Source organism: Lissotriton helveticus, chromosome 5_1 (assembly GCF_964261635.1).
Source record: "Lissotriton helveticus chromosome 5_1, aLisHel1.1, whole genome shotgun sequence".
NCBI classification, from domain to species: Eukaryota; Metazoa; Chordata; class Amphibia; order Caudata; family Salamandridae; genus Lissotriton; species Lissotriton helveticus.
In genome coordinates, this window is record NC_136065.1 from 370,091,344 (window position 1) to 370,118,124 (window position 26,781).

At 46.7% G+C, this 26,781-nt stretch overlaps 1 protein-coding gene across 11 annotated transcripts in view; it reads left to right on the forward strand.

The window, feature by feature from the left end:
- Window positions 1–26,781, forward strand: part of UBR4 (ubiquitin protein ligase E3 component n-recognin 4) — a 2,329,353-nt gene that overhangs the window by 1,695,644 nt on the left and 606,928 nt on the right. For all 11 annotated transcript variants that reach the window (XM_078642504.1, XM_078642505.1, XM_078642507.1 and 8 more), the window contains one exon: window positions 10,184–10,288. In XM_078642504.1, coding sequence (XP_078498630.1) covers window positions 10,184–10,288 — 105 coding nt within the window. The remainder of the gene's footprint in view (window positions 1–10,183; window positions 10,289–26,781) is intronic.

Here is a 26,781-nt window from a genome sequence, read left to right on the forward strand (position 1 = left end):
ACCCCATCAGGTATGTCTTGGGTGTGTGGACTCAGAGCACGACTCCATGGTCTGCAGTGAGTGCGCCCAGGTGAGTCCTAAGTCCATAAGGGACCACAAGATGAAGCTTTACAGCACCATGTACTGGAAAACGCCACAGTGTAACCAGTCAAGATTGAAAGTCCTCGGGTAGGTCTAAAATGAAATAAAAACTCAAAGCGGGACTTAAGCACCCTCCTACCACTGTCGAACTCCAGAGATATGTGAATGCGTAAAAGTGCTCCTCGGTCTTGCTCCGGAACACAGTCTCTTTTGGAGCACATTCCGAGCTTGTCCCAATGCAACCCAAATTTATAGGCACTCAGGACTGCGAATCACGTAGAAGAATTTTGTGAAACCATGCTGTATATTGGCATTTTAATCCGCTTCATCTGGCACAGGTTTGGGCCCCCAGAAACCGTAAGGACCTTCAACTTGGAACCTTCTAGTGGGCCCTCCCTATGTGTCCTTCGAACCCTCTGAGGTTCCGCGCTGACTCCTGTGCTGACTTTTGACCCTGTGCCAAACCCTTGAGAATAGACACTGAAGGACAACATACACTCAACAGTACTTTCAGGATCTAAGCCAAACTCATCTCAACCTTGAGCCAGTGCCACCATCCCTCCAAATACCAGCCTTGTATTCAGTTGTATTCTAAAACATTGCCTCTATCTCGAGGCTGGACATAGATTCTTCACAACCTTTATGGCACCGACTCAACCATTATGATAATGGAGATGACTGGTGCCTCAGTACACAGATGACAATTGTTATGAGGACTTACAAGATGCCAGTGTTCTTGGCAGTTCTCCAGACACTAAATTCGTCTCTCGTCCTCGCCGTGCCACTGAAGGAAGTCCCTACTTTACTTTGCTGAGGAGAGTGGCAGAGGTGCTTGACCACCAACTACAAAGATGAAAACAAATGTTTTGTCTGAGGTCCTTCCGCCAGGCCAGGCGCACATGGAGCCTTTGCGCCTTTTAAACTAGGCTCTCACTGTACCCTACTGGGAGCATGACCAAAACCATACCCTGGACCTTATGTCAGTCAGCAAATAGCCTGGCTCTATGGCCCTGCTCCAGGTGACCTGGTCTCGTTAACCCAGGATCTGACACCCAAAAGTTTAGAGGTGAAAACTTCCACCCTTAGGATCACCTCAAACACATTCTAACTACTTCGCTGGATCGGGAATCCATGCACATTGAGACCTTTGACAAGCACATGTTTTCATCAGCCTCTTTGCCCTGCGCTTGGTTGATGCAAGTTCCCTGCTTGGTCTCTATTCCAGTGCTCTTTGCGACTCTGTGGCTCAGGCCTTACTTGCTGTTTCTGAAGAATTCAGGCCACCTTTTTACACACACAGTTGTGAAGCTGACAAATTTGCAATAAGATGCTGACTTGACACTATTAACCGCCTTGGTAGGGCTGTATTCACCAGTGTGGCATTCCAAAGAAACACCTGGATGAGGTCTGTGGACTTCTCTGGAGACGTCAAGTCCTCCCTAGTGGACAAGCCTACTGACGTCTCTCGCCTATTTGGCAATAAATCAAACTCAGCCCTTGAGTGGTTCAAAGATAGGAGGTTCATAGCATGCTCATCGGATCAGCCTGCCCCAGTGAGACAGCTCACCAGCAGTTTTTTCCCTTCCGTGTTACATTTGAGATTATCAATGCAGTCAACATCAGTCAAGAAACCAGTCCAACAGGCTTCCCAGCCATTTTGTGGTCTAGGTATTTGATCTCACGGACAACATGGACATAAGGAAAGCCAACGGCCCAATCCCTCAAGCCTCAAGCTGCCACAGTTGCAAAACTGCTTTAGTGTGTCCTTCAAGACACACAGCCACTCTGTCGGAGGCAAGATATGGCAATTTTCTTTCTGAGTGGCAAGCAATCACTTGGAACAAGTGGGTCCTGCAAATTGTCCATCCCTTTTATCTCCACCCTACCACTCCTTCCACCATCCTCAGCATGTCTGACTGAGGACAGTCTGTTCATGTTGCAGAAGTAAGTTCAGGCTCTTCTGGCCAAAGGCGCCATAGAGAATATATCTGCATTGGAAGTAGGTAGTGGCTGGTAGTCCCACTACTTTCTGTTGCTGAAGGACGGAGGTCTTTGGCATATTCTAGACATTCGCCTTGGCAATGTCTTTCTGCAGAACGACAAATTCAAGATGCTCATACTAGCCCACATTTTGTTTCACGTGAACCTGGAGACTAAATTATAGTATTGGTCCTGCAGAACGCTTATTTCCTCATCCCAATTCTGTAGGCCTACAGGTGCTATCTGAAGTTCAAAGTGGGGCAAGAGCGTTTTCAGTTCACTGTGCTCCCCTTCCATTTTCCAAGTGCCCCTCTCATGTTTATGAAAGTGATGGTGATAGTTGCAGTGCATGGTCAGTGGTCCCAGTCTTCCCCTGCCTCAAAAACTGGCTGCTGAAGGTGGGCTCACACCAGGCAGTAGTCATCCACGTCCACACACCACCTAACATCATTGGGGTTCACTATCCATGAGCTAAAGTCACATTGAGGGAGGTGGAATTCTCTTTCAGCAACCCCCCACTTTTTGCCAGACTACTGATGCACTTTTACTTGGTTTGCCCTGGGTCCCTGCCAATCAGGTTCCCAGGGCCCATGTTCTCTCCCCAAAACTAACTCAATGGCATCTCTGGCCACAGGTCAGCCCCTGGTAAATGGTACCACAGGTACCCAGGGCACTGTGACCAGAGAAGGCCTCTAAGGGCTGCAGCACTTATTGTGCAACCCTTAGAGGTCCTGTACCACTACACTCACACACTGCCTTTGCTAGCTGCGTATTTTGGTGTAGAACAAAAGTGAAGAGTCGATATGGCACACATCCCTGTGTGCCATGCCCAGAAACTACAGTGCCCACGTCTATTCTTTGGCATTGTAAGTGCAGTGCTGCCATTGAGAGTATATGGTGCTGGGAGTTTGTCATTACGAACTGCACAACACCATAATGGCTACACTGAAAACTGGGAAGTTTGATATCAAACGTCTCAGCACATTAAACCCACACTGATGCCAGTGTGAGATTTAATGTAAAATGCACAACAGAGGGCATCTTAGAAATACCCCCTGAAACTCGATCAACTTCTAGTGTCCTGACTGAGTGGCTGCTTAGGCAGGAATCACGAAAGAGGAAGCTTCCAAGGCCTGCTGCCTTTGTGAGCTTCCTCAAACCACTTGCTGCTTTCAGCAACTGGTCTCCACTGGTTCTGCCCCCCCCACTCTGGGAGAGAGAACCAGCGGGAAAAACAAGTGAGAAAGAGAGGTGTGCCCACCTCTGCCAACTCCACCCCTCCGGTGGGGGAGGCGAGGTGAAGCACAAATCCGAGTCCCAGCCATCTTGAGAATGGGGGACCCAACCAACCAGGGACAGCGTGGCACAATATGGGGTGTACCCACCACAGGGAAGGACCCATTGGTCCCTGTCCTCTACCTACCTGTAACGCCCCTAAATCTAGTATTTAGGGGGCACCCTGAACCTTGCTTCATCAGATACAGAAATGACAAGAAGGAAGATGAGAAGGACCGAAGAGCCGTGCAGAGCTAACAAAAGGCGACGCCCACTGACTTGGCCCCAGATCTACTGGCCTGTCTTCCCTCGAACCTGCTCCTGCGAAGCCCCGGTGTGTCCTGCAGCCAACAACCTCAAAAACTTCGGAGGACCTGCCTACCTTCCCTTTCAAAGACTGCTTTTCCCGTGAACACCGGATTTGTTCAACTGCAACCTCTAGCAGCAGCCAGAAACCGCAAATCCAGCCCACTCTGCACCCGCCGAACCTGGCCCGAGCTAGAGTGGAAAAACACCACGAGGAGGTAACTCCGACGATCCTGACCTGAGATCTGGCGACCCCTGACCTGCCTCCAGCCGACGCCTGCAGTCTAAATCCAGAAGGGCCCCCTAACCACGACTAGGAGCTGGTAAGAAGATCCTACCCCAAAAGGCACCCCTGCACCAGATGGCCTACGCCTTATGTGCCCAAACCAACAGTGCCTAACCAACCCTTAACCTCCCAACTTACCTCTCGAGTGGTTTTCGCACCCAGAAGTCCTTCGTCTCCCTGCCTGGAGTGCTTTTGCAAACCGGAGGTTCTCCATTGGCAACAACAGGGCACCCGACGTCGAAACAGCACTCTGCACCCAACCGCCTCAGTGCTGCTTAGGGTCCACCTTTGGTGCTACTTTGTTTCCGCTTTTGCCCTGACCTAAACCCTAGGAGCCCTGCTCCCACAAACTAGTGGCCTGCTTGCCAGCAGCCACCAACCGGAGGCTCCCTATCCCCTATTGGATAACATTGGGCCTCAACACTCTGCACCCAGCCGCCCTAGTGCTGCTGAGGGTGTAACAAGAATGCATCACTGACCCTGGGGGATCCCGGAGTCTAACCCCAGAACCTTAACCCCTTCGACGCTGTGTGAGAGAATGAATGAGTGGGCATGTTTCAGACGACCCCCAGCTGTCCTCAGGACATGCCCGCCAGGGGCCTTCTGAGTGCCGAAGAGGTTAACTCCCACAGTCGATAACTTACCTTTGAACTGATAACCTGTTTTTCCTCCATAGGAAAACATTGACAATTTTCTTCCAAAAAGTTTCTACGTGTGGAGTTTTGAAATCTAAAAAGTATTATTTAAAAATCACATGAATAACCAAAACGTATTTACTTACCTGTTTGCAGGAAATGTCCCAGTGCTGAATCTAGATATCCATAACACATGAGATGCCAATACTGATACCATTCATAAATTCAATAGACAGAATCACACGTGCACTCGTAGTGATCACAACTAAATTAATTAGAAAAAGGTTTTTTTATTTTGAATTTTATTAAATTTTCTTTTCAATTTTATCTTTAATGAAGGATCATTAAAATTAAATTATAATCTAAACATTTGATCGGACCAAACAATAACAATGCAAAATACAAAGATACTCAATAACAAACACAAATTACATTCAAACACACCAATTTACAAGAGTATCTGTCAATCAAGGCCAGATTTCGGAGGGGACTGAAAGACCTGCAGTGGTGGCTGCCGGACCGCGATCAGGTCAGTGCAGACCCCTTTCCCTATTCCACACATATTTAACAGTAGTGACAAATGCATTGCTTCTGGGCTATAGAGGCCACCTGGTAGAAGTGGAGATCTGAGGCATCTAGTCTCAGGCAGAGGCCTGGCTTCATATTAGTCTGGTGGAGCTGCGGGCCATCTGCTTGGCGTTGAAAGATATCCTCCCTGCCACTAAATGGAGACTGGTACCGGTTGTGAGAAGTTGGCCTGATATATGATGCTCACTAGTTCTAGTGATCACCTTGTATCAGTCCAAACAACCCTTATGGTGATTGGTTGTAAGTCAACCTTATAGACCAGCTATCCTAATGGTAGCATGGACAAAGCAGTCTTAGGCTAAACTCCTTTGACATGTGAAGCCAGCTGTTTTACCACAATATAACCCCCTGAATACCAGATGAAAGGACACCACACAGGTTGTTATGAAAATAAACAATGTATTTATTAATAACAAACACCTCTGAACTCTTTATGAGATCAGAGGGCTAAGCACATGACAATCTCTTAGGAAAAATACGATAAGTTGCACGAAATTACAATGGTGCCCTAGGGGCACGACAAACCATATACTAAGTAAGTGGAATGTGAAAGTCGATAGAAGGAATGGAGCTGTCCAGAGGCTGTAGGATCGTTGGGACCACGCTACCCTAACTTTAGGTAAGTTATAGGAGGCCCACAGAACGCGTGTGCAGAGTGTGAACTCACACTCGAGATGCGTAACAACGTCTATGGACAGTACAGTTCAAGTAAAAGGTAAGTACGGACAATCCTGACTAGTTAGGACTAAAACGACTGTGGAACTGGACACTAGGACAGTTAAACTACCCTTGAGCACCGAAATGCTCTCGTAACCTCACCCACGGGCTGCGGGTGCATAGGTGTCAAAGTGTGTCGGGTTCTCGCGTTGAAGTCTATGGAGCCATGAAGAAAAGATGCTGCAGGTGACCAGGAGGAACATGTCCGGTGCGATCCAAGGGTGGATCTGTGAAGAAGAGGACCTGTAAGCAGAGGGGACAGTGTTCAAAGTCACTAGCCAGTGACCGGTGTGGAACCAGGAGGGAACCAGATGCTGTTGTCGCGATCAGGTGAAGAGTGGACGCTTGACTCTGCAGCCACGTGGACCAGGAGGTGTCTTCGATGACCAGGATGGAGGCACGAGCTGTCCCACGCAGGCTCTCGCTGTCGGCGGTGTTGGATCCGGATTCGGCGTCAACAGGCCTTGGCAAAGGCAACCCACGCAGTGAGTGGAAACGGCGTCTGGAGTGGACCAGGAGGGTCCAGGGTGCTCCTCTTTTGGAAGGGAGCAAGGGCCAGTCTGGAGCAACCAGACCAGCAGTGAAGGTTTCAAAGTTCGTCGTCTAGGAGGCCACTAGCCAGCCGGCAAGTGACCAGACAACGCGTCAAGCAGCAAACAAGCAGAAGGGCCCCACGCAGATCTCGTGGAAGCTGGAGGGCTGATCTTCGGTGCAGGAGCTACTCGGGGCTGGGGCTTCTCAATCCCCAAAGCACTTGGGCGAGTTTACCTCGGAAATCGTGCTGGAAGCGAAGTGCAGTTTCTTTCAAGATGGCCGGTCCCACGTGTCTCGTCGCACCCACAGGTCTCAGCTTTGCTGCAGATGTGAGTTGAGGTCGGAGAGGTCTGGGAATGCGGGTCTCGTCGGGCTCTGAAGTCTGGATCCTCGAGAGAAGACGACAAAGTGGCTGGACGCTTGATGGTGCCTGCTTGTGCAGGGTGGACACTCCTTGCCCACAAGGGAGATTTCTTCAGTCTTCTGTGGAGCAGAACGTCGAAGTCCAGAGTTTCTTCTTGTAAAGTTGTTCAGGATAATCTAATCTGGAATGGGACCAGCGCCTACCTTTATTCTCCTAAAGGGAGCTGCACTACTGACTAGGTCCCTCCTCTGGGTGGGACCAGGAAGGGGGGTGGCTACACCCCCTATCCTTTGTCCGGTTTCGCGCCAGAGCTGGGGCAGGGATGCCCCAGCAACTGGTTTGAACTGGTGTTTGCACAGGACACCTTGTGTGCCCCAGGCATGTCTCACTCCTTTCAGGCCTGTCCTACCCAATACACAAAATCCTGTCTGGGGTGGTGCTGGCACCTCCCAAGGCAGGAAACCCTTTGTCCAAGCCTCCCTCGCTGGAAGGACTCCCAGCAGCAGGAGGTCAGACTTTTGTCTGTGGTGGCAGCATCCATTTTGTGATGCCAAGGCTCGAGTTAACTTTAACCGGGGTTCTCAGTTACATACATGTCGTGTCCCTCTAGAAGGGTGGAATGCTACCCACGTCGCCAGAATTGGCGAGGGGGTAGTATTCCAATTCGTATGACACCTTACTCGACATGTTTTGATAATGTTATACCAGAGTTAGCATTTAACCGCGAGGTTGATAATGCACTTAAGAGTATATGGTATAGCGTTATCATGGAACAGCTATTAGGACTTGGTTCCGCAAGCTGCAGACGGGCTCAGCTCATGCCAGAGCACCATCTCACATAATTCCAAGCACTCTACCTTCAGGATTGATAAGGCCTGCCATAGGAGTGACTGATAGGAATATATGTGTCCATTTTAGGGTTAGATATAGGTATACTATATCTATAGCAAAGGGTGATTACACCACCTTGCCCCAGCTGTCTTGCAGCCAGTTGTGTCCGTTTTAGATGGCCAGCCAGGGGTGGCATAATACATGCTTCAGCCCTTGGTAGGCCCTGGGTACACCTATGCCCTGGATACCTAAGGTACACTGTACAGGGACTGATAAGGTGGCCCAGTACCAATTGGTAAATGCACCTAAAGTACATGGTTGTCAATTTAGAGAGAGAACAGCTAGGCTGGGGGTCTGATTAGCAGGCCCACAGCCAGGAAAAGTCGTAAACCAGTGAAGCAAAAAGCAAAAATCTGGGGTGACCATAGGATTGCACACCCCACTCTCCTACACCGGTGCTCACTTGCAATGCCGCCACCATGTGGTACAGTAACAAGCAGAGCATGGTGGAGTTGCGGGCCCTGCGCCATGAAGCACTACGCCTCGAAGTTGCTGGATCACCATGAGATTGTCCTGATGGCGCACTATCTGGTGGGATCTCTAAACATCAGGGTGGACAAACTCAGCTGCTGGCTCTTAGTGGATCACAAATGGCATCTAAACCCAGAGGTGGCGCTGGGTATCTTCGCAAGTGAGTTACCAAAATTCCCCTTTCTCTGAGGTGCATTCGGCCTAGAGTGGAACTCTATTTTACACCGTCCTGCCTTTACCTCTTCTGCCATGACTTCTGAAGATTAGAAGCGACTGGGCCAAAGTCATCGTAGTGGCACCAGATTGAGCAAGGAGAGGGTGATACCCGGAACTCCTGGGCATGAGCATTTGTCCTCAGATCAGGCTGTTGCTTTGGGAGGATCTTCGGTCGCAGCAGCAGGGCTAGTTTCTGCAGCTGATCCTGCTCAGTCCTCATCTCTATGCTTGGAGATCGAGTGGTGACAGTTGACTGCATGCGATATCCCTTTCGAAGTTATTGATGTCATTCTGGCAGCAAGGCTCCCCTCCTCTAAATCAATGTAAGCCTACCATTGGGACAAATTTGTGGTTTGCTTTGGACCTCAGGAGATTGACTCACTTCAAGCCAAACTATCTGAAGTGTTTCTTATCAGTGATATTTGGATTGACACACAGAATGTCTCTTCCTGACTAAATATAGACATAAAAGTTACTCTCGAGTGCCGGGATATCTGTATATAAATCTGGGAGGCACTGCTTTGGTACCTATTCAAAAGGTGCAGAGTCTCTGTTAGACTTATCCATCAGAAAAACAAGTTACTTGCCTTCAGTAACTCTTTCTGGTGAATTATCTAACCACATATTCCTCCTCTACGCTCAGCCTCCCTGATCTGTGACCTGGACTTTTCCATCTAGATAGGTCCCAAGTTTGTTGATCTGCACATTGGTCGGGACCAGTTAGCTGTTTGGCTCTGTGTGTTGGGGCGCAGACAACCTAAAAAGCAACTCGCACCAGCATGCATGGGTAGCTCTTATATGTAGCTCTGCATGTCACTTTTGGCTTGGAATGACATTGGTGTGGTTGTACACGACATCTCCTACTTGTGCATACAGGTACTGCTTGAGTATTTCCAGATCCAGTCCAATGCGTAGGACATATTAAAAAGGTGAGGAATCTGCGGTTATCTAACAGAAACAATGTAACGGAAAGTAAATAACAAATTCTTTTGGGACATAAAATCAAATAAGGTCCAAAGCCTCCTACTTTAGTGTGGGTCCTTCTTTGTTTCCACCAACAATGCTCAAAAGGACACCTGCAAGCAAAAGTATCATCTCCAGTGCCCTACGTGTGTGTCATAAAGACATCCCAATCTTTTAGCGCTTTATAGTCAGTCAGCTCAAAGACTGTACTTTGCGCATCAAATAATTGTGAACAATACTTTTTGAAACAGTTTTTTAGCAAATGGTGTTAGTATAAATACAGATACATTTCTTTTACAGATGTTCAACATAACCTTATATTGGCAAAATATTGTAGTGCTTAAATTGAAGTGTGGGGATGAGTTGTTGTAAAGCCAAAATGCCCTTGAAAAATTGTACAAACTCACGCCATAGACATTTACTTGACCCACCCCATCTTGAAAATGGCTGCAGATTTTTTTTTTCTTCAAGGGCAGGAGTAAATCGCTTTCCAGAGTGGATATGGGAAGAGAAAACCCTCAAAACTGTTAGTATGTAGGATAAAAGGTTTTTCAATGTGAAAATATGGTACATTTGCTCAAATGCAACAGCTTTTCCCCATGTGCAATTTTGCAGTTTTCTAAGAGTGTGCCTGGCAGCCTCTGCTTGTTGCAGATTTGTAGCTATGACTGGAAAAACCTTTAGAATTCACCAAAAAGTGTAACTCTCCAGGAGTGTCTGTAACCACACCGTAATCCATTGAATGCTATGATCCGTTGCACTTAGTAGAGATGGTAAATCTTCACTTCCTAGGATAAGTTGTTGGTGGTGTTAGTAGCCGCTTTAGTGGTAGTGCTGAATTCTCTTGCACTGATTTTTTTTCCTTTATTCTAACAGGGAGTAGCAGCAGTGCCCTTGGACTTCAGAGCCTTGGTTTATCTGGTCAAGCCCCCAGCTCTTCTTCTTTGGATGCAGGAACTCTATCTGATACCACTGCATCAGGTAACTGGGTGTGGTGAGAAGGTCGTTTTTTACTTTTTTTTTTATTCTATATTCTAAATATCTTATTTCATATCTTTGTTCAACATACCTACACTTTCTTGACCTAACCATTGGTTAGACCTATCTGTTTAACAGATGAAAATATAGATTCCAAGGTAATAGGACACTCTTAGTGCACTGCACGGTATGACCTTTAAGATGGACTTACTGCGAGTACACTTTGTGCTGTGCGACTTGTCACACAACAAATACTACCACAAAGGTAGTCACTTTCATCTCATAGTGTGTATTGACCTGATGATTAACAGTCTGATTTATGCCACGATGCTTCGAAAACGGATCTCCATTGGTACAATAACTTTCTAAGTGGACACTGTAGACAGAGTGTTTGCCGTGGCGTTTGTAATAGATATGGCTATGGGACTACACTCAACCACATGATTTCAGAATAGAATAGCAAACTCATCTCTTGGAGAAGCAGTGGATGTAAGTAGAGTTATGGCACCAAATTATAAGTATGCGGTAGAACTTCCAAAGAAGTTAAGCAAAGCAATGGTGTCTTGTAAAAGTAAGGATAACATGCCAGAAAACTTCTTTCCAGGTGTCATTAAATGGAACATTTCTTCACCGAGCTTTTCCTTTCATGTTTGAGCGTTTGACTTCCTGAAAAGGTATTTGGTAGCTTTCTTTTAACAGAGCGTTCTCCATCATTGGAATTCATCATTGAGGTATTAAAAAAAAAAATCAGCTTCCTAACCAACGGAAGGACAGTTTAATGATTAGTTTCCTACAATCCTGCCATAATTTAATGAAGTCATGTCATGGCTTGATGGTGAAAGGTGGTTAGCAATACCTGATTGAAGCACCAAGATTTATCTGTAATAACCTGGCAACTTCCTGTACAGACCCAGGTTTTATAAGTTGTCTGGACCCTACTGTGAATTGGTGGAAATGTGATGCAGTGCACAATATCAATTTATTGGAAGCCAGCAGGACACATCTAGAGTTGCAGGGTACCCTGTACTCCAATCTGTCTGCAACCTGAGGGCAGGAAGAAAGCAGATGCCCTCTATGCCCTCTGTTAGAAATATTGCGAGACCTGTAGGCAATTGACAGAAGAGGAGGTAGGAGCAGACTGGGGGGCTGCAGGCAGTGGTGTAACAAAACTCTGGGCCTGGTGAGCAGTAAGCACCTGCAATGCTGGACCTGTAGCCGTTTGACACAAATTTGGCGGGGCAGAGAAGGTGACCCTGCAACCTTGCATGACCCTAATAGGTGGCTGAAGTAGGTGATTCTGAGGAGGCTGCAGAATCACTGATGAACCTGGAACACCTATCCACCAGTCCAGAAATGAATGCGACACATGAGGCGTGGCACACAAGGCCTCCAGATGGTGAATTAAGTTAAAAAACTGGAGTAGAGATGGTGATGTGGAGTTCTCTCCATATCCAAACACAACCCCACCCCAACAAAGTATTTACTCCCTTACCCACAATCCATTGAAGGCCTCAACAAATGAAATACCCTCTTCGGAGCGTGGTCTGGAGATTTGAGGACTTAGTTACATCAGCAGAAAAAAGAAAATACCAAAGCCTTCTCTCTCTGTGCTTGCCCCTGATACCAACATCCTGTATTGGTGTATGTTGCCTGTCAGAAAGATCCAGGTGGCTCCAGCAATAATAGGCAGAGAGGTACATTTCAGCTAGCCAAGGTCAGTTCCCTGCTGGCAGTGACGAAGTAGCCTGAGTGTGGCCAGCAAAGAACCTAGGTGTCTGGGTGGATACGAAACTTTAGTTTGACAGCCATGTACATAAAATGGTAGGGAAATGTTTTGGAGTCATGAAAACCCTCAAACGTACCCTGGACCTCCTTCCCCTGGAGTCCAGGCGCACCATGATTCAGGCCCTAGTAACCTCCCGTATGGATTATGGCAACGTGCTCCTTCTAGGTACCTCGGAAAATAACATCAGGAGGCTGCAGGTGCTACAAAACTCAGCAGCACGACTAGTGCTGAGACTTCCTAGAAGAGTGCCCTCCAAACCTACCTTAGCTACCCTGCACTGGCTGCCAATTAAGAAAAGAATCTTATTTAAAGCTCTTCTCTGGTGCTATAGAATCATCACTGATAAAGCACCGTCTTACTTGGCTGACCTCGCTGTTCCCTATGAGCCTAACAGATCCCTTCGTTCCATGGGAATGTGTTTGCTCAAGATCCCTCGTATAAAAAAAGCGCGAATGGGAGGTCGTTCGTTCCGTTCACTGGCAGCCAACAAATGGAACTCTCTCCCCACCAATATTAGGCTAGCAAGTAATGAGCTCACCTTCAGAAAACTTCTAAAAACCCATCTTTTCACCCTGTAGTTCTCTTCCTCAGTCATCCTGATTCTTCTCCACAGCGCGGGGACACGCCTGTTGGCGTCACCATGCGCTTTATAAACCCCTTTAATAATAATAATAATAATAGTGGCACTGCTAACAGGAGTGGACGACTTCACATCATAAACCCTGGATAGTATCAGACATTGGATTGGTGACGATCTGTCCCTGGAGACTCATACTGCTTCTGGTGAGCTCAGTATTCAGCCCATACTATGATGGACCAGATGGCTCAGAGACCTTGGAGAAGGAATGAGGGGCCTAGCATAGGCAGTGCAGGGGGTTCATGGGACTGTATAGAGGCTGCCACATTGGGTGAGGTATGGTTTCTCTTTGTTGAATAATCTCCTGTCCTTTAAATTTGGCAAAGGAGAAGGGGAATCTGCCCCTTAACCAGACAATTTGATTAATATGCTAAGCAGTCATAGGCTGCAGTTCACAAGACTGTGTAGCCCTACAACCACCGAGTAAGCTTAATATGCAACTTCTTCCACTGAAGTTAACTTACAGGAAATTGAGACACAAGAGCAGAGTTGGAGGCGAAGGTGAGTGAGACGGATATGGACGTAGTGTTGTTGAGACAAGATTTTTAGTAGTGTAGTTTATTTTTATTTATTTTATTTTTATTTATTTTATTTTTTTTATTTCAAGAAGCTTTCTATAGCGCTGTCAAGACCCAAAGGTAGCAGAGCGCTTTACATTAAGAGAATAGCATATAATCAACAGAAACATGACATAAGAAAGGTATTAGCAATCGACGAGTGTTAGAGTAAGAGCTGCGTAATTGTAATGCAGAAACTTCTGTGGTTTCAGGAATCATTGCGGGTGCATAGCTCTGTAGTTGCTGTCTGTACCGTGTTATCCACAACCTAGAGAACGGTTGAGGAACAGGGGGCGTTTCCCGTGAAAGAGCAGTCCGCTGTTCTTTTCTTTCTGGTTTTAGGTAGGATGAGTAGGAGGGAGTTAGAGCTTCTCAGATTCCTCGATTGGCCTGCTTTTTTGAGGTTTTTTGCCAGGTATTCAGGTTTGCCGGTATGGAGGGCTTTGTGGGTTAGGCAGGCCGTTCTGAAATTACTTTGCATTTCTACTGGGAGCCATTTGAGTTCTTTGAGTGCAGGGGAGATGTGATCAGATCTTTTGACACAGGTGATCATTCTGGCTGCCGCATGTAATGTTGTTTTGATCGGTGCCAAGTGCGATTTAGGAATACCTGTTAGGACTGCGTTCCCATAGTCCAGTCTTAACAGTACCAGAGATTGTGTGGCTAATTTGAGATCCTTGTTTGGAATGTAGGGTTTGATTTTGTTCAGAAGTCTAAGGTTAAAGAATGCACTTTTGGCCGAGTTCTTAATGAGTTTCATCATGTTTAGTTTAGAATCTAAGGTGACGCCTAGAGATTTAACAGAGTCTGCTAGAGTAAGATTCCCTTTGAGCGCATCAATTGCTTTTAGCCATTCGGTGATTTGTGGGTTGTCCTCCTTGTTAGAGATGAGGAGTGTCTCGGTCTTGTCCGGATTTAGTTTCAGGTGATTGTTTGTCAGCCATTCTTGAACATCTTTCAAGACAACGTTTAGTCTTTGGATGTAATTGAGAGAGGAAGTTTCCAGATAGATCTGTGTATCATCTGCGTAGAGGTGGAAGCGGATGTTGGCTTTTCTGAATAGCTTGGAGAGCGATTCCATATAGATGTTAAAAGCTGTGGAGAGAGCACCGATCTTTGGGGGACGCCCTTGTTGACTTGCTGGGTTTCGGAGGTGAAGTTCTTGATTTTTATTTTTTGCGTGCGATTATGAATAAAGGAGGAAAACCACGTGAGCACTACCTCACCGAGACCAGCTCTTTCTTGAAGAGCCCTGATGAGGAGTTTGTGGTCCACCGTATCAAATGCTGCAGAGAGGTCAAGGAGAATGAGGAGGCAGCATTTGTCAGAGTCTAGTGATCCATGAATATCATCTATGATGTTCAGAATCGCGGTTTCTGTGCTGCAGCCTTTTCTGAAGCCAGACTGGTGGGGGTCTAAGAGGTTGATGTTGTCCAGGTATTGTGTTAGTTGGTGAAGTACACAACGTTCAAGTGTTTCTGAGAGCAGGGGGAGGTTAGATATAGGTCTGAAATTGTTCAGATCTGTCGTGTCTAGACCGGGTTTTTTCAGCAGGTGGGTAACTTGCCCCATTTTAAGGCAGTCAGGAACCACTCAAATTTTTTAAGGAGCTGTTTATGATTTTGCCCCATAGAGGAGCGAAAGCGTGCTTCATTTTCTTGATTAGTAGTGGAGGAATGGAATCTAAGATGTGTGCTGATGGTTTGGAGGTGGAGATCAACGAGATTATTTCTGTATCTTGAACAGGGCTAAAGCTAAGCCAGGGGGTGAGAGAAGAGCCAGGAGAGAAGGCATGAGGTACAGCCGTGATGCTATTCTTGAGGTGCGATTCGTTGATGTCTAAAGATAGATCGATTCTTGCGATCTTGTTGTTGAAGAAGTGGGCGAAGTTGTCGCATAGTTCTTTGGACGCCTGTGCAGATGAGGACAGTGGCTTGGAGGTTTGTTGTCTGATGCTGTAGAGCTCATTCGGTCTGTTTTTGGCATTGTCCAGTGCCTCGCAGAAGAAGCTGGATTTCTTATTTTTGATGTGGTTGTTGGATGGATGGTCATGAGTCTGATCTTGCAGATAATGTTCATGACAATGTGAAGTAACTTTATGCAAAAGCTAAGAACATGGAGGAGTGCCTAGGAGATGCAGAAAGCTGGATCTGCCACAACAGTGTATATGTCTGATTTCCTGAAAGCACTGAAAGGGAAATATTCTGAGAAATTCTTTGAGGGCTGGCTGTGCATGCTGCTGATTACTGAGAAAATTATCACATGCTTCTTATTAAAGTGATCCCATTGAGTGCAGTCTCTGCATCCCCCCCATGAGCCCTACCACGACCAATGAATGCTAAAGGCCTCAGTTACAGGGACAAAGATGAGCCCTCACCATGGCACACAAGTGAATGAGTAGTGTTTGAGGCCTCACATGTGATGTTTTTCCCAAGTAAAACCAAACTTGCACAAAAACAGCAAAAATTGATTGACAAAGCCAATAACGGAAAGACGACTGATACTGTAAGACTACGTTATTTTTCCTAGCACTGTTGAAGGTGATACATAACTCAGACCTTTTTCTTAGATATTCCAGAACCAGGCTGGGAACGAGTGAGACTATGATTGAAGGGCAAATGAGGAGGGATGAGTGGAAGATGATGATGGTCTCCTGAATCGGATGCATGCCCAGTGGGGAGCTTAACAGAAAATAAGCTCCATGGAAGGAACTGAAAAGGGAGATTCCGTAGACAGTGACAATGAAGAGATGCGACTTTGCTATGAGATGGAGAATTTTATGAAAGGGTGCAGACAGTTGGTGGAGATATTTTCTATGATTTTGCCCAGGGCTGTGAATAGGCACCAGGGGGAAAAATAATTACCCCACAGGAGAATGCTGTTGTGCGATACTGGACTACGCCATTTCACTCTGCCTGGGGGTGAACAAGGCTGAAATCCTTCATTTGCAGAGGGTTCAAAATGCGGCTGCTAGAACTCTTCTTGCCATCCCTAGAACTTGCTCCAACGCCATCCGCCGACTACATTTTCTGGCGGTGGCTAGGCGCATAGAGTACAAGTCCCTCTGCATTGCCTTCAGAATGATGAACTTCTCCCCAGATATCCTGGCGAACCTGCTTTCACTCCATACACCTACTCACCTACTACGATCTATGGGCCAGCATTTGGGTGAGGAAGGTGTGTGCAGGAGGTCGCTCCTTCCGCACCCTGGCTGCAAAACTGTGGAACTTTCTTCCTGTGCACATCCGTAGCATTGACAACTATATGGTATTCCGCAAGGCCATTAAAACATACCTTTTCCCTTTGTGTTAGGCCTGCTTTCTGTTTAGTAGCCACCCAACCTCTGTCAGTCAGCGCTGGGACGCTCCTTTGCTGGGGCAGCTGTGCGCTAAACAAAACCTGTAACATAACATAACACAACAAAAGGTTATGTTTGCCACATTTGTAGTTGTAGAGGCACATGCTGTGCATACTCATGCCATCAATTGTTGGGCTTGGATGTGTGCAAGTTGTTTTTCTTCTGAGAAGTCGTTTTGAGTCACAAGTAATGTGACTTCACCTATTGCTGGTAATGCGCATCGGCATTGTAGGTGTTGCTCGAATATGAAGTTACCTTAAATAAAAAGACAAGAGGGGTTTGGCAAAACAGGAACAAGTTGGTTTAATTAAATGCAGCAGCTGGGAGAGTATCGACAGAGGCTTGTCTGAAGACGGTCTTGGAGTACAGAAGTTTTAGGCGCACATATATACATTTTGTGGGTACGTAAAACACTTCAACATTCTTTGAATAGCATCATTGTCCTAAACAGGTACAACCATCTGATAAGGGCAACACAGATGGATAAGGGAGACACAGATGGCTCTCGACCTCGGGGAGAGCTAGTGTGGACCACTGTGTGTGTCCAGATGTTCAGTATGGTGAGCACATGATCAGCACGTACAGTGTACATGTCTTGATTGGTGAGTGTACCAAACAACACGTGGCAGATAACTTTGTGGGAAAGTACGCCTTTGGCTGTACGCGTTTTATTGGGGTCCTGTTTGTGGTGTGGCTACCTATCCTTTGGGATCGATCAGGGTTTTCCCTGGATGTGTGTTTGTCTTTGGGATAAGTGTAACTCCACCTGTGTGACCTGTCAAGCGGTTGGCTTGGTTTTGGGTCGCAGGGCCTGTCTGACCACGTATCTCTGACTTGGAGTTGATGGAAAGGTCATCTCAGATGAATCTGACATCAATGATATGAGTTTGTGAGTGTGCACACGTGTAACATGGCGGTCATTAATATCATATTTACCAATATTATCATTATTGTACATACAGTTGTTACATCGTACATCAACATTGCTTTCACTGAGATTGATGTCATAATTCGTGCATTAGTTACAGTGTACATTGACATTGGATTTTCTGGTATTAACATCACTCTGCGTACAGGTACAGCATACATCTGTATTTTATTTACTGGTATTGACATTGTACGTGCATAGATTACAGCATACATCGATATCTGAAAGAGAGACGTTAGTGATAGATTCCTTACCGTAGAATATCCCCAGGTGTCAGACTGAATCTGGAAAGTTAGTCAGTAGGTGGCATCCTGCGGCTCCGCGTCCGTCACTGGCGTCGTCAGTATGTGATGACGTCCCGGCACCACCCATGCGCGCTGACGTTAGTTCTTTCTTTCAGCGTGCCGAAGTCGCACCTGTGTCCCTCTCAGACGCTCCCTTTCATCGGAGTGGTTCTGGATTCGACGCTGTTTCGGGTTTATCCTCCCGAGCAGCGAGTACGGGATATTCAGGCTATGATTCCGATCTTTCAGCCTCTACCCCGGGTTTCGGTCAGGATTACCCTCCAGCTTCTGGGCCTGATGGCCTCCTGCATCCTGCTGATGACACATGCCAGATGGCATGTGCGGGCTCTGCAGTGGTAAATAAATAACAACGGGGAAGGTCAAAGGGGGAATATTTAATGACCATACACTAATATCATCCCCAACAGCATATATATAACGATGGATATCAGTAGGTCAATCAAACGCGCATAAACTGTCTATAACGGTGTGTTTCATTAGGGAGCAGTCACAAAGTCCATTGATTATGATACGTAGTGACCATCAAATGATTCCCATCAGATACCCATCCTGTGCCGCCCTACATCATTTGGGATCCTTCAACCGAAGGTAGTGATGTTCACCCACGTAAGGATTAGGTGAATTGCAACCCAATCAAACGGAAGGGATCACCAGTAAAGTTAATTGCTTTATATGGCATAAGGAGGGTAAATGACTAGCAGTGCAAAAAATCTAATGGAATGGTAGTGCATACAAAGTGAGTGATATAAAATTGGGTTATGAAAATGGAAAAAATGTATTTTAATGGTATCCTATCCACACCCAACAGTAAAAACAGTGCAAGGTAGTGTTGTACAAATAACTACCCAGATGGAATAAAGGTCAAAATGTTTCTGCGGTAAAATGGAGTCTCGAGATCTCCTCCTGCTTCATCAGGACCTCATTTAATTGCTACTGCATAAATGTGAACAACTAACAAAGTGAAATAAGTGTCACCTGAAATTCGCCTGTTCGGAAGATCACGAAAGTCACAGCGGCAAGCAGGGCACCAATAAAAAACAAAAACAAATAGAAACACTTTATCATTAGCGACAGTTTGCAACACACATATTTTATGTGCACAATTATAATTAGCCAATCGTTTTATTGATCACAGGGTCTCATATAGTAGACCTCTAACTTAGATGCCATCTTTTTAGCAATTTATTAGAAGAAACTGGTTAGCTTCACTCACCCAAATTGTGGGGAATAAACGCCGGACCTCACCTGGCTACAGCGCAGGTAGAAACGGAGCACCGCTCTAAAGAAAGGAAGGAAGGAGGAAATAGAAAGAGGAAGGATACAATAACTGTATTCATAGCATCTTCTTTTAGTAGAAAAATATTAAAAACAGATCTGTCTTTATAATGTATAATGTCTAGTCAAATAGTCAACTGGCTACACTTATGGCCAAATAATTACGTTCCTCATGATGACAGATTGAGCACAAAGAAATTACTTCGTCATCACAGCTCATTAATATAACGTTAAGTGTACATAGATCCATGGTGTTACTGCAGTCACCTATCACCATTCAGGATCTAGAGCATGTACGCCGTCAATTACAGATGGCTACAATTTCGTGGGTCCCCCAAGTATCGCATTCTCAGCGTTTAAACGAAACATTGGCGATCGTATTAGAGAAAACAGCCACCAGGGCATGCGGCCCGCCTTAGTTCTTACTCATGAAAGGAACAGTCCTGGAACACGTTAGTGCGTTCAGAGTTTCTAAAAATGCCATGCAGTGAAATGACATCCCGCACCAGCGTTTTTGCCCCGAGTCTCGCTAATTTGTATGTGCATCACTTTGAGCAGGAGCACGTGTTCGCAGACACCAATCCCCATCTAGGGTTTCTGCGGACCTGGAAACGCTACATTGACGACATTTTCGTCGTGTGGCGCGGGAGTGAAACACAGTTAAAAGAGTTCCATGTATGACTTAACCAAAGGAATCGCTTTTTGAAGTTTACCATGGAAATTGATACCCAGGAACTGGCATTTCTGGATTTGCTGATCCACGGAACAACTAACGGTTTAGCCTCTGAACTCTACCGCAAACCGATGGCACGCAATTCTTTGCTTAATTATAACAGCTGCCACCCGAAGTCCTTACGGGATAATTTGCCCTATGGACAATTTTTGCGTATACAGAGAAACTGCTCCAATCGTGTATCCTTTGAAACACATGCCCAGTGTCTATCCAGAGATTTGTCACACAAAGAATATCCCAAAAAATTGATTCAGCTGTCCAAAAAAAGAGCTGCCAACAATAACAGAGCCAGCTTGCTTGAAATCTTGCCTCCAAAGCCCAAGACCGAACGCATGACATGCGTGAGTACATTTGGCACATTTTCCAATCAAATCACTAGGATTGTGAAGAGACATTGGGGTATTCTCAATACTGGTCAAGACACTTTGCCTCTCCCGCTCTTCGCCTACAAAAGAGCACAAAATTTGAAGGACAAATTAGTCCATACAAGACCTAGGAGTGAGGCACCGAGAGCTGTGGGAACTCTGTGGGATATGCCTGCAGTTACAGGACACTACCCTTGTGGACAATGTGCAGCTTGTCCCCAGACATCAAAAACATCAACCATTGATATCGGGTTGGAACGAGTTTGGGAACAACGCAGGTTCACCAATTGCAACAGTGCAAATTTAATCTATCTCATCAAGTGCCCGTGTAATAAAATGTATGTCGGCATGACAACTCGCAAAGTTAAGTTGCGAATATCAGAAGCCATCTGTAATTGACGGCGTACATGCTCTAGATCCTGAATGGTGATAGGTGACAGCAGTAACACCATGGATCTATGTACACTTAACGTTATATTAATGAGCTGTGATGACGAAGTAATTTTTTTTGCTCAATCTGTCATCATGAGGAACGTAATTATTTGGCCATAAGTGTAGCCAGTTGACTATTTGACTAGACATTATACATTATAAAGACAGATCTGTTTTTAATATTTTTCTACTAAAAGAAGATGCTATGAATACAGTTATTGTATCCTTCCTCTTTCTATTTCCTCCTTCCTTCCTTTCTTTAGAGCGGTGCTCCGTTTCTACCTGCGCTGTAGCCAGGTGAGGTCCGGCGTTTATTCCCCACAATTTGGGTGAGTGAAGCTAACCAGTTTCTTCTAATAAATTGCTAAAAAGATGGCATCTAAGTTAGAGGTCTACTATAAGAGACCCTGTGATCAATAAAACGATTGGCTAATTATAATTGTACACATAAAATATGTGTGTTGCAAACTGTCGCTAATGATAAAGTGTTTCTATTTGTTTTTGTTTTTTATTGGTGCCCTGCTTGCCGCTGTGACTTTCGTGATCTTCCGAACAGGCGAATTTCAGGTGACACTTATTTCACTTGGTTAGTTGTTCACATTTATGCAGTAGCAATTAAATGAGGTCCTGATGAAGCAGGAGGAGATCTCGAAACTCCATTTTACCGCAGAAACATGTTGACCTTTATTCCATCTGGGTAGTTATTTGTACAACACTACCTTGCACTGTTTTTACTGTTGGGTGTGGATAGGATACCATTAAAATACATTTTTTCCATTTTCATAACCCAATTTTATATCACTCACTTTGTATGCACTACCATTCCATTAGATTTTTTGCACTGCTAGTCATTTACCCTCCTTATGCCATATAAAGCAATTAACTTTACTGGTGATCCCTTCCGTTTGATTGGGTTGCAATTCACCTAATCCTTACGTGGGTGAACATCACTACCTTCGGTTGAAGGATCCCAAATGATGTAGGGCGGCACAGGATGGGTATCTGATGGGAATAATTTGATGGTCACTACGTATCATAATCAATGGACTTTGTGACTGCTCCCTAATGAAACACACCGTTATAGACAGTTTATGCACGTTTGATTGACCTACTGATATCCATCGTTATATATAGGCTCTGCAGTGGTACCTGAAGTTCCAGTGGGCACAGCATCAGGGCAACCTGTCCGATCACGTCCAGATCTCGGAGAGCACTGCACGACAGTTGCAGTGGTGGCTTACGAATCGCGATTGGGTCAGTGGCAGATCCCTCTCCCTTCCACTACCGGAGCACACAGAGGTGACGGATGCGTCCCTCCTGGGATGGGGAGGTCACTTGGGAGAGGGGGAGATCAGATGTCTCTGTTCTCCGGAGAAGTCCCGGCTCCTTATCAACCTTCTGGAGCTGAGGGCGATCCGACTAGCACTGACGGCATTCCTTCCATCTGTACACGGAAAAAACAACCGCCATGTGGCATTGCAACAAACAGGGCGGGATGGGGTCTTGGACCCTTTGCCAGGAGGCTCTGCACCTCTGGACATGGCTGGAACATCAAGGCATACCTTGGTGGTTCAACATTTGGCAGGTTCTCTGAACGCCAGGGCGGACAAACTCAGCCGCCGGTGCTTGATGGATTACGAATGGCGTTTGAACTCAGAGGCGGCGCAAGATCTCTTTCAGCAATGGGGTGATATGGTTATATCTATTTGCTACCGAAGAGAAAGCGCAATGTCATCGGTTCTGCGCGTTGGAATTTCCAAGGCGGCACTCGCTCTGCAACGCTTTTCGTCGCGAGTGGAGTTGTGGTCTGTTGTACACCTTTCTGCCTATACCACTTCTGCCCAGAGTGCTGAAGAAGATCAGGCTCGACCGGGCCCAAGTCATTCTTCTGGCTCCGGACTGGGCTCGAAGAGTATGGTATCCCGAGCTACTCAGTATTGGCATCGATCCCCCTATCCGTCTGCCTCTTAGGGAGGATCTACTGTCGCAACAGTAGGGGACGGTCCTCCACCCAAACCTGTCCAGCCTCCACGCGTGGAGATTGAACGGCGACAGTTGACACCTTTCGATCTTCCTCCCGAAGCCTGTGATGGCATTCTGGCAGCCAGGCGTCCCTCCACCAAAACTGTGTATGCCTGCAGGTGGAACAAGTTTATTGCATGGTGCGCAGCAAAGGCTGTGGATCCCCTTTCTGCCCCTCTTTCTGAGGTTCTTCTGTTCCTTCTCTCTTTGGCCCAGCAGGGCTCTCCTCTGGGCACTATTAAAGGTTATCTTTCGACCATCTCTGCCTTTCTAAGGCTTCCAGATCTGCCTTCTCTTTTCAAGTCCCTGGTTGTTAACCGTTTCCTTAAAGGCATTACGCATAGGTTTCCACCCGTGCCCTTCATTATGCCTCAGTGGGACTTGAATCTTGTCTTGACTTTTCTGATGTGCGCTCCCTTTGAGTCCCTTCAAAACTGTCCTTTGCGTCTTCTCACCTTGAAGACTGCTTTCCTGGTTGCTATCACCTCTGCCAGAAGAGTGAGTGAGCTCCAGGTTCTTTCTTCTAAACCTCCTTTTCTTTCTATTCATCCAGACAAGGTGGTTCTGAGGACTCGTCCATCTTTCTTTCCAAAGGTTGTCATGCCCTTAGACCATCACTTTACCCACCGTCTTTCCGCATCCTTCCAGAGAAAAAGAGAGGCTCCACCGTCTGGACCCAAAACGTGCGCTTGCATTCTATCTGCAGTACAAAAGGGGGTGGTGATGGACGGAGCATCTGAACCAATCAAACACTCACACCCAGTCAACAGATCTGGGTTTAATCCATCACCGTTCTTTAGCCCACTCTGCCACCCCAGTTTAGACATGCCCACATGCAAATCAGTCTGACCCTGTGCCTCATGGAATAGTCCAGCCCGAACTGCCAAGCCATGCCTACCCTGGACCGGACTCAAGCTTCCTAGGACCGGTTTCTGGCTTTACAGCCGTCTTCAGCCAGGCTTACTTGAATCCAGTGGCAAAGTGAGCAAGGGACTCGCGTCTGAGCATACCCTGCCAACTTATGGCGAACAAAGCAGTACAAAAGGGGGTGGTGATGGACGGAGCATCTGAACCAATCAAACACTCACACCCAGTCAACAGATCTGGGTTTAATCCATCACCGTTCTTTAGCCCACTCTGCCACCCCAGTTTAGACATGGCCACATGCAAATCAGTCTGACCCTGTGCCTCATTGGAACAGTCCAGCCCGAACTGCTAAGCCATGCCTTCCCTGGACCGGACTCAAGCTTCCTAGGACCGGTTTCTGGCATTACAGCCGTCTTCAGCCAGGCTTGCTAGGCAGCTCGGGCTGGACTGTTCCCATGAGGCACAGGGTCAGACTGATTTACATATGGCCATGTCTGAACTGGGGTGGCAGAGTGGGCTAAAGAACGGTGATGGATTAAACCCAGATCTGTTGACTGGGTGTGAGTGTTTGATTGGGTCAGATGCTCCGTCCATCACCACCCCCTTTTGTACCGCTGCATTCTATCTGCAGCGTACACAGCAGTTCCGGGTGGATGATCAGCTCTTTATCGGCTATGTGGGTGCCAAAAAAGGTCAGACCATGCACAAACTGACCATCTCCCGGTGGGTCGTTCTGTGTATCGAAGCTTGTTACTCCTTGGCCAAGAAGGAGCCTCCTGTGGAACTGCGTGCCCATTCCACCATGGCAACGGCAGACACTACTGCCTTGGGACGCGGCCTCCCCTTGCAGGACATTTGTCAGGCAGCTACGTGAGCTGCGCTGCACATGTTTACCAAACACCATTGCCTTGACTGTCAGGTCCGGAGAGACGGCTTCTTTGGCCGTTCTGTGCTCTGTGACTTTCTGGTGTAATCTTGTTCGCCAACCCACACCCGGGGTTGGTATTGCTGGGGTATCTATTCTAAGGTAAGGAATCCATCACTAACGTGTCTCTTTCAGATGCACAAGTTACTACTTGTGTAACTATTAATCTGTAAGAGACATTAGTTAGTGATAGATTCCTTACCGCCCCACCCATCCTCCCCATTCTGTGAACTGATTACTAGGGTTAAGGTCATCCCCTTTTAGGGCCCTAGTTTTATACACTAATGGTCAGTATCTTGAATGGCTCTGCGTTCCTGGCGCGTATAGTCGTGTACAGACCGGACGTTAGCTCGCATGGGTGGCGCCTAAGTACCCTCCGTGACGTCATCTCGGCGCTGACGACGCCAGTGACGGAAGCGGAGCTGCAGTACGCCACCTACTGACGCGCAGTGGTACTGCTAAGCAAAACTTTCCGGATCCAGTCTGACGCCTGGGGATATTCTAAGGTAAGGAAATCTATAACTAACTAATGTCTCTTACAGATACATCGTTACACAAGTTGTAACTTGTGCTTCGCATTTACTGGTACTGCTGCTGCTATGCTAACCTACATCCCGATGTACATTGTTATTGTATTTATCGATCTCAACATTAGATTTTTTTTTCTCTCCGCCATCTGGTTCATATGTTTCCCTTATAGCTTCAGGCCAACGCCGTGCATTGTTCTTGCCAGGCTTGCTCGGATCTGTTCCTCGTTGGGAGTGATGGCATTTGCACTCCCGGCTTCATGTATTGCTTACTGCCTTCAACTTGATTCTGTGGTTTGTACATTTTCGACACCTTCATCGCCATCCTCCACGCATGAGAATGTCCTAGTGATGGAAAGAACTCCATTATGTTTCTGCCCCAAGTGTCACTCGAAATATCCGATGTCTGATCTCATCACGTTTATAACCTCTGTTTGTCCCCCAACCATCAGGGAGGCTCCTGGAGTGCATTCCTTGCCTTCTGCAAAAAAATACCCTCCGAAACCACGGAGCCCAATGTGTCGCCTCAACTTCCATGGTACACTGTCATCAGCATGATGCCCCCAACCTCTTGGCGGATCGAGGGACCGGCAGCGATCAGCAGCCAAAAGCTTCTAGTGCAGAGATCCAGGAGCTGTCGGCAGCAGAAAGTTGTGTCCACATCTGCCTCACTTACCTTCACCTCCACTGTTGCTCTTGTTATTGATGCTGACGAGGAAGAGCCCCTACCGGTGCAACGCTGACAAAGATGGTTGCAGAGAGTTTTATCTTCCCACAGACTGCTCCACAACATCATTTGCACTCCAGAGAGGTTAGAGCTTTAAGCTCACAGGGCTTTTCATGAGGCCTATGGTCTGTCACTGCCGTTTTGTCATGGTCGGCACCTAGTAGAGGGATCGTACCTGACACCCACTCACTCTTCGGTGCCGAAGACCTCCTCCAAGCCTCGTCCATCAACCTTGACCGCTGCATCGGCTTTGGCCTCCCAGGTATCCTCGAGAAATGCCTCTGAGCCTAAGGCCTCAAATCCGAAAGCCAGCTTCATGCCTCGGGGGAATTGGAAAGCTTCGGCTCCGAAATGACTGGTGTCCACGTCTGCCTCCTACACCTCCTGACCACTCCCCACTAGGCCCACCCCTCTATCACTGCCTATGAACCTTATGCCACACTTCCCTCACCTCAGTGTTCTCTTCCTTCTGAGGGACTTGGGATGTGTTCAAAATCTCCCTATGACCCATATGTCCTGCAATAAGACACGCATCCACAACAGGATTCCTTGGATGACTTACATGGAGCCCCCACCTGACATTGATCTGGCCCTCTATTCGGCCAGGCCTTTACCTCCAGACAACACCACTTCATACCATGAGGTTTTTCATCATGCAGCCACCTTCCACAAGGTGGAGATGCACAAGCAGCCTGAAGAGGAGGATTTCCTTATGGAGACCCTCTCCTCCACACAAAGGTCGATGCAGTATCTCGTTATGCTTAAGAGCACTCTTAAAACCTTCTAATTAAATTCTCAAGTAACCAACTAAGGTGCGAGTGATCATGCCAAGGGTGGATAAAAAATATAAAGCATCCCTCTCTACCATCCCCTTCACTGGCCGTATACACAGAACAGAAACGTGCTAATTTGCCCTCCTGTTCGAAAGAGCAAAATTAATTATGGGGCATGCAAATATGTTGCTGTTCAGTCTACCAGGCATTGGCGGATTACTAATTCAGTGTGCCTGCTGTCTTCGTACGACCATGCCCATTTGGATGAGTTGGAAGGTC